We start from the raw sequence: 9,182 nt of genomic DNA, 5'->3' as shown, positions 1-9,182 counted from the left end.
TTCATGTAGTCATGGCTGTAAAGGTTTCGTGCACGTGGGGGCATTTCACGCGCCAGCGAGAGAGAATTTGGGGAAACTCAAATTGAACACGCACAACATTTACCTTTCTGCAATAATCCTCTAATTTATGCCTTTTCCCTGTCTAGAAATCTTAGAATTCTAGACAATTCTTGATTTATGACCCTTTTCCGTTAATAAAACTGGAATGACCCAAAAAACTCTCTCGTTGTCGTCTGAAGTGGTGCCACGTGCATTATAAAAAAAGGGGGCTCAGTCCTCGCGGACTGACCCTTCAAAAAAAAGGGACAGCCAATAAGCAGCAGAAGGAAGACCCCTTCCAATTTCCCTCAAGAAAACTTCGGACACCAAGACGAAACGAGGAGGATTGGAAGGGAAGACATCGGCAGTATTGTCCTTACCGTGTCAATCGACACATAGATATAATTTTTCACACCCCTTTTTCGAGTCAGTATCCGACAGGACAGCCAGTCCCTCAATTCCATAGTTTAAGAGATTAAAGGTGTTATTTTACCTGAAGTGTTTTAAAATATATGTGAGCATTTGTAGAACTAAAACTGTGTTATGTGATTTATTTCAATTACCAGAGAAATTAGTTCATTCAATTAATTTGAGTGAAAACATATGGTCCTTCGAGCCGGATAGACGGCGAACAATTAATTATCAAGTGAACACTCCTCAATAACTTGTGAAGTGAAGTGAAAAAGCCTTACAATGGCAAGTGCAACAGGAAAAGAAATTAAAGGCATTTTGAGAAAAATCCAAGCCTTCAAAGGTCAGACTACATCGGTACACTCGTTCCTCAAATTATACAAGAATCGCGATCCCTTGGACGGGAAATTAGAAGAACGCATTACTAAATACAAAGAAAAATACGCAGAAATCGAAGAAACAATAAAAAGACTCGAAGAACTTGACCCTGACAATGATCATCATCCAGCCGATTTGAAGTATAATCTCGAGAGTGATTTCAACCTCAATGTTGCAGAGTACGAGTCTCAGGTAGCCACTGCCAAAAATGATCGTTCAAACATCTCGGAAGCAAGCAGTGAAGAAAACAAGATAAAAATGCGTAAGGTTAAACTTCCTGATGCTAAACCACCAAAATTCAATGGAGAATTCGAAAATTGGTTGTGTTTTAAAGCTGAATTCGAAGCGCTCATACACAATCGTGAAGACATAAGCAAGGTGGATAAAATGTCGTATCTTCGTTCATCATTAACCGGAGCAGCCTATGAGAAAATCAAAATGATGAGCATCTCCACAGACAACTATGACCGTGCTTGGAACCTCTTGATTGATACCTATTCCGATGTACGTATCCTAATTGGTAGGCACTTAAAATTGCTTTTGGCGTTACCCGCACAAGATAAAGAAACAGCATCTGGAATCTCTCAATTGGTTGATACTACCAGACAACACCTGGAAATATTAGAAAGTATGGATGTTAGAATCGCAGATCAGACTATCGTTGCTCTTCTGGAAATGAAATTGCACAGAACTACAGCCGAAGCATGGGACGAAAAACTCGTTCAAGGTGTTTATCCAAAATCCAAGAAATTATTGAAATTTCTTTCACAACGAGCAACACGTTTGACCAATCGTAGCACCGGAACATCATCACAAAATAACAAAATCGAAGAATTTAAATCTCATGAAGCTAAAAAACCATTCAAGAGGAATCACGCTCAAGCATTCTTCGCCAACAGTGATAAAAAGTGCACGTTATGTGATGAGAGACTTCATCCCTTATACAAATGCAATACATTTAAACGTATGAAAATCGATGCCCGGGTGAGTACAGTGGAGACAGGAGGTTTCTGCAAGAATTGCCTTCGCAATAACCACAAAACGACTGATTGCAACATAAAACGAGGATGTCTACTCTGTGACGGAAACCACAACACACTGATCCATGTCGATCGCTCTGACGGTACCAGCGAGAATCTAAAAAATAATGAAAATTGACAACTAACCACCGGAATGGATCAACAGATAACCCTCATTGGAGCTCATCCCAGCAATCAGATTCTGCTCACAGCCGTGGCCAACGTATCTAACAATCGTCGCAGCCCAGTTGCAGGACGAATACTTCTGGATACAGGTTCAACATCAAACTTCATCACCAACAGCTTTGCTGAGAAATTGAACATTCCAAGGGAAAGATGCTCCATTCCGGTAGGTACGCTCAATGGACTTACTACTTACACAAAGTGGAAATTGAAGATTTCTGTACAATCTCGGGACGGTAAATATCAGGGCAAATTCGATTGTTTAACGATCCCTTCAATTTCACAATTCGTCCCGGTCAGACCGATTCCTAAAAACCTAATAGAGATACCAAAAAATATAAAGTTGTCAGATCCTGAATTTTATAAACCTGCACCAATTGATATCCTTCTTGGATCCGGTCCAACGCTGTCACTATTATGTATTGGACAGATTAAAATGCACAATCAGGGTAGGTCGAATTTATATTTACAAAAGACTCAATTAGGTTGGGTGATTGGAGGCGATAGCAGTGCATGCAATGAAGAAATTCCCCGACAGGTCCACCACGTACAGCTTCACAACATGCTGTCGAAATTCTGGGAGATAGAGGAAGGCCCAAAAAGGACATATCCATCCCCAGAAGAGATCGCAGCAGAAGAGCATTTTCGAAAATACGTGAGTAGAGACCAGTCAGGGAAATATATTGTAGCTCTGCCATTCAATGAAAAAAAGGTCAAACTGGGTCAGTCCATAGAGATTGCGCAAAAAAGACTAAATAGCCTAGAAAACAAATTCAAAAAGAATCCTAGTATTCGTCGAGCTTATGAAGAGGTAATCAATGAGTACATAACATTAGGACACATGACGAAAGCGTCAGAAGAAAATCCTGAGGGCCTTTTTCTGCCCCATCACGCAGTCATAAAAGAGACCAGTATTACAACTAAATTACGAGTTGTTTTCGATGGCTCTGCGAAAACGTCATCTGGAGTCTCACTCAACGAGGCATTGATGATTGGTCCAACAATTCAAGACGATCTTTTTTCTCTCGTACTCAGATTTCGATTTCATAAATATGTATTAACCGGCGACATCGAGAAAATGTACCGTCAATTTTGGGTACGAGAAGAAGATCGAAAATATCAACAAATTTTATGGCGTGACGAAACCGATAAAATAACCAGATTTCAGTTGAATACCGTTACCTTTGGGCTATCTGCAGCTCCATTTTTAGCCATCCGAAGTCTGCATCAGCTCGCACGAGATCACGAAGAACAGTATCCACAAGCTGCTCGAATCTTGTTGCGAGACATGTACGTAGATGACCTTTTGACTGGTTTCGATTCTTTAGCCGACGCTCAATCAATCCAAAGAGAACTCATTGAATGCTTAAAACGAGGCGGTCTTAATATCCGTCAGTGGGCATCTAATGATCCTGAGCTGCTCAGACATCTGCCGAAGGAATCAATTAATCAGAAATTGTTCATCAATGACAACAAAACTCTGAAAACTCTTGGAGTATTTTGGAATTCAGAAACCGACACCATTAACTATTCCCACAAGATTTCAAGCGAGAAAAAACCAGTCACAAAGAGAGAAATACTCTCCGACATTGCATCCATATTTGATCCACTAGGTTTACTAGGCCCAACCACCTTAACTGCGAAACACGTGATGCAGCAACTCTGGGCAGCAGGTATAGAATGGGATGAATCGGTACCCACAAATATTTACACGCAATGGGTCAAGTATTACCAACAACTACCTCTTCTAAATAATATACATTTCAAACGTCACGTAGTAATACATGATATGAGCAATTTAGAGATTCATGGATTCGCCGACGCTAGCAGTATTGCTTACGGAGCCTGCCTTTATGTTAGGTCAACCAATGTGCATGGCCAAATTAAAACGCAACTACTTTGTTCGAGATCTCGAGTGGCTCCACTGAAAACTATCAGTATACCAAGGCTGGAGCTTTGTGCGGCTCTAACACTCGTGGAGCTATACAATTCAGTGCAGAAGGCCATAAGGTTCGATCCTTCACGAGTCGTTCTATGGTCAGACTCAATGATTACCCTACACTGGATCAGTAAATCACCACACCTGTTACAAACCTTTGTGGCTAACAGAGTCACCGAAATCCAGAAGGGGACCAAAAATTGTGAATGGAGGCACATTGGGTCAGCCGATAACCCAGCAGACGCACTCTCCCGAGGTCAGCTACCTGCAGACTTCACTAACAATGCGCTGTGGCAGGTAGGACCCACGTGGTTGAACGGTCCAGAAGAAGAATGGCCGAAGAACTTAGATATTTTTCCAGGGACCGAAGAAGAATTTAAAACCTGCCTCAACATCACCATCGATGAGGGCATCCTCAATAAATTCTCCTGCATTCATAAGGCTGAAAGAATTATTGCCCTCTGTCTACGGTTCATGAAATCATGTCGCAAAAAGACCAACACTCCCAAGGGGCCACTCTCTGTTGACGAGCGGAATGAGGCTAGATTAAAAATGATAAAGATGGCTCAAGTACTTTCCCTTCCCAACGACTTGAAGCAAAGGCCGTCTGATCTCAAGAAAACCAAGCAAAAATACATGTCTCAATTAAACGCATTCATCGACGATCAAGGATTGTGGCGAGTGGGAGGAAGACTACAGCACGCGAATATATTATATGATCAGAAACACCCAATCATATTACCTCAACATAACCATGTTACTGACCTCATCATCAGAGAACATCACTTGTCTCATCTCCATTCCGGAACCCAAACTACGTTATATGCCTTGAGACAACGATACTGGCCTTTGGGTGGGAAAGCACAGATTCGGAAAATAATTTGGCGATGCGTTGAATGCAACAGGGCCAGACCAATCCAGGTCAATTACACAATGGGAAATCTTCCAACATCAAGAGTGACAAGTAGTCCATCAGGAGTATTCCAACATGTAGGAGTGGATTATGCTGGACCGATGTCCATCAAGGAAAGAAAACATCAAAACAGAAAACAGGTGAAGGCTTACGTAGCAATTTTCGTTTGTATGGCCTCAAAGGCTGTTCATCTGGAATTGGTGAGCGATTTGACCAGCATTGGATTCATCGGAGCACTTAGACGTTTTGTCTCACGCAGAGGGAGACCAAGACATATTTATTCTGATAACGGGACAAACTTTGTGGGTGCAAATCGAGAGTTGAAACAAATAATTAAAGAACTCCATCAGCAGAATTTCCACGATCAAGTCAGTCAATACTTGGGAGACCAAGGTATTGATTGGCACTTTTCGCCGCCCTTAAGTCCCAATTTCGGTGGACTCTGGGAAGCGGCCGTAAAATCATTCAAATATCATTTAACTCGAATCACAGGGAATCATTTATTTACTTTTGAAGAATTTAATACTTTAATTATTGAAATAGAAGCAATTTTAAATTCCAGACCCTTAGCTCCTTGTTCATCTGATCCAAACGATTTACGACCACTGACCCCTGGGGACCTAATTATGGGACGACCTCTCACTACTATACCTGAACGAGATCTGACCACCACTCTTTCCAACCGACTTCCGAACTGGGCCCTTGTTCAAAAGATTCGACAAGATTTGTGGAAAAGATGGCATCACGAATATTTAAACCATTTACATGTTCGAAATAAATGGACAAAGGGCGATCACCAGTTGAAGCCAGGATCACTCGTCCTTCTGAGAGATGACAATCTTCCAAGCCTGCGATGGAAATTGGGAAGAATTGTCGAAACACATCCGGGAGACGATAATGTAATCAGAGTTGTAACTGTGAAAACAGATAATGGTAATTTAAAAAGAAATGTACGCAAACTGGCTCCATTGCCAATTGATGTTGATGCATAAGTCGGTTGAACCCCAGTGTTCAACGGCGGGAGTATGTTACGACCAGATGATCGTTTGGCTTATCTTTAACATAATTTAATAATTTTAATTTAGCACATAAGCAACATTAATATTTAATAATATTTCATGTAGTCATGGCTGTAAAGGTTTCGTGCACGTGGGGGCATTTCACGCGCCAGCGAGAGAGAATTTGGGGAAACTCAAATTGAACACGCACAACATTTACCTTTCTGCAATAATCCTCTAATTTATGCCTTTTCCCTGTCTAGAAATCTTAGAATTCTAGACAATTCTTGATTTATGACCCTTTTCCGTTAATAAAACTGGAATGACCCAAAAAACTCTCTCGTTGTCGTCTGAAGTGGTGCCACGTGCATTATAAAAAAAGGGGGCTCAGTCCTCGCGGACTGACCCTTCAAAAAAAAGGGACAGCCAATAAGCAGCAGAAGGAAGACCCCTTCCAATTTCCCTCAAGAAAACTTCGGACACCAAGACGAAACGAGGAGGATTGGAAGGGAAGACATCGGCAGTATTGTCCTTACCGTGTCAATCGACACATAGATATAATTTTTCACACCCCTTTTTCGAGTCAGTATCCGACAGGACAGCCAGTCCCTCAATTCCATAGTTTAAGAGATTAAAGGTGTTATTTTACCTGAAGTGTTTTAAAATATATGTGAGCATTTGTAGAACTAAAACTGTGTTATGTGATTTATTTCAATTACCAGAGAAATTAGTTCATTCAATTAATTTGAGTGAAAACAGATGGTCTCATAGATAATATCTCAAATACGAAAAACGAGTATACCTATTCGTTCCTGAATAACCAAGACAACATATTGACAGAGAAAAAGTTGATACGATCATTGTTGGTACGTCAAAATGGTGGTCCACATTCTCAATTCCCCTCGAAAACCGGCCAGCGGGTAATTGGCGAGTCAAAATGTCGGTCATTTTGCGTTCCTGACATCAAATTACGCTTATAAACACAGCTTTCATGTTGAGTGACGAGTATCCGACTGTCCCTAACGAAAAATTTCGAAGGGAAAGAATCGAAAAGAACCACGGATGGGACTTGGAAAATTTTTTCAACAATCGAGATGGTCTCATAGATAATATCTCAAATACGAAAAACGAGTATACCTGTTCGTTCCTGAATAACCAAGACAACATATTGACAGAGAGAAAGTTGATACGATTATTGTTGATACGTCAAGATGGTTGTCCACATTCTCAATCCCCCTCGAAAACCGGCCAGCGGGTAATTGGCGAGTCAAAATGTCGGTCATTTTGCGTTCCTGACATCAAATTACGCTTATTAACACAGCTTTCATGTTGAGTGACGAGTATCGGACTGTCCCTAACGAAAAATTTCGAAGCGCAAGAATTGAAAAATCCTACGTCATGGGACATGGAAAATTTTTCAACAATCGAGATGGTCACATAGATAATATCTCAAATACGAAAAACGAGTATACCTATTCGTTCCTGAATAACCAAGACAACATATTGACAGAGAAAAAGTTGATGCGATTATTGTTGGTACGTCAAAATGGTTGTCCACATTCTCAATCCCCCTCGAAAACCGGCCAGCGGGTAATTGGCGAGTCAAAATGTCGGTCATTTGGCGTTCCTGACATCAAATTACGCTTATAAACACAGCTTTCATGTTGATTGACGAGTATCCGACTGTCCCTAACGAAAAATTTTGAAGCGAAAGAATTGAAAAATCCTACGTCATGGGACATGGAAAATTTTTCAACAATCGAAATGGTCACATAGAAAATATCTCAAATACGAAAAACGAGTATACCTATTCGTTCCTGAATAACCAAGACAACATATTGACAGAGAAAAAGTTGATGCGATTATTGTTGGTACGTCAAAATGGTTGTCCACATTCTCAATCCCCCTCGAAAACCGGCCAGCGGGTAATTGGCGAGTCAAAATGTCGGTCATTTTGCGTTCCTGACATCAAATTACGCTTATTAACACAGCTTTCATGTTGAGTGACGAGTATCCGACTGTCCCTAACAAAAAATTTCGAAGCGAAATAATCGAGATATCCTACGTCATAGGACATGGAAAATTTTTTCAACAATCGAGATGGTCACATAGATAATATCTCAAATACGAAAAACGAGTATACCTATTCGTTCCTGAATAACCAAGACAACATATTGACAGAGAAAAAGTTGATGCGATTATTGTTGGTACGTCAAAATGGTTGTCCACATTCTCAATCCCCCTCGAAAACCGGCCAGCGGGTAATTGGCGAGTCAAAATGTCGGTCATTTTGCGTTCCTGACATCAAATTACGCTTATAAACACAGCTTTCATGTTGAGTGACGAGTATCCGACTGTCCCTAACGAAAAATTTCGAAGGGAAAGAATCGAAAAGAACCACGGATGGGACTTGGAAAATTTTTTCAACAATCGAGATGGTCTCATAGATAATATCTCAAATACGAAAAACGAGTATACCTGTTCGTTCCTGAATAACCAAGACAACATATTGACAGAGAGAAAGTTGATACGATTATTGTTGATACGTCAAGATGGTTGTCCACATTCTCAATCCCCCTCGAAAACCGGCCAGCGGGTAATTGGCGAGTCAAAATGTCGGTCATTTTGCGTTCCTGACATCAAATTACGCTTATTAACACAGCTTTCATGTTGAGTGACGAGTATCCGACTGTCCCTAACAAAAAATTTCGAAGCGAAATAATCGAGATATCCTACGTCATAGGACATGGAAAATTTTTTCAACAATCGAGATGGTCACATAGATAATATCTCAAATACGAAAAACGAGTATACCTATTCGTTCCTGAATAACCAAGACAACATATTGACAGAGAAAAAGTTGATGCGATTATTGTTGGTACGTCAAAATGGTTGTCCACATTCTCAATCCCCCTCGAAAACCGGCCAGCGGGTAATTGGCGAGTCAAAATGTCGGTCATTTTGCGTTCCTGACATCAAATTACGCTTATAAACACAGTTTTCATGTTGATTGACGAGTATCCGACTGTCCCTAACGAAAAATTTCGAAGCGCAAGAATTGAAAAAGCCTACGTCATGGGACATGGAAAATTTATTCAACAATCGAGATGGTCTCATAGATAATATCTCAAATACGAAAAACGAGTATACCTATTCGTTCCTGAATAACCAAGACAACATATTGACAGAGAAAAAGTTGATACGATCATTGTTGGTACGTCAAAATGGTGGTCCACATTCTCAATTCCCCTCGAAAACCGGCCAGCGGGTAATTGGCGAGTCAAAATGTCGGTCATTTTGCG

General features: G+C 40.7%; 1 protein-coding gene across 1 annotated transcript; it reads left to right on the top strand.

Annotated features, from left to right (window-relative positions):
* Nucleotides 1–2,001: 2,001 nt before the first annotated feature.
* On the top strand, nt 2,002–5,468 carry LOC135171647 (uncharacterized). Its single transcript, XM_064138272.1, has 2 exons — nt 2,002–5,337; nt 5,445–5,468. The coding sequence occupies exons 1-2, from the start codon at nt 2,002–2,004 to the stop codon at nt 5,466–5,468; spliced, it is 3,360 nt and encodes a 1,119-aa protein (XP_063994342.1).
* Nucleotides 5,469–9,182: the final 3,714 nt, after the last annotated feature.

The sequence above is a fragment of the Diachasmimorpha longicaudata genome, unplaced genomic scaffold (genome assembly GCF_034640455.1).
Source record: "Diachasmimorpha longicaudata isolate KC_UGA_2023 unplaced genomic scaffold, iyDiaLong2 ctg00000070.1, whole genome shotgun sequence".
NCBI lineage: Eukaryota > Metazoa > Arthropoda > Insecta > Hymenoptera > Braconidae > Diachasmimorpha > Diachasmimorpha longicaudata.
This window is presented reverse-complemented; position numbering and strand designations above follow the sequence as displayed.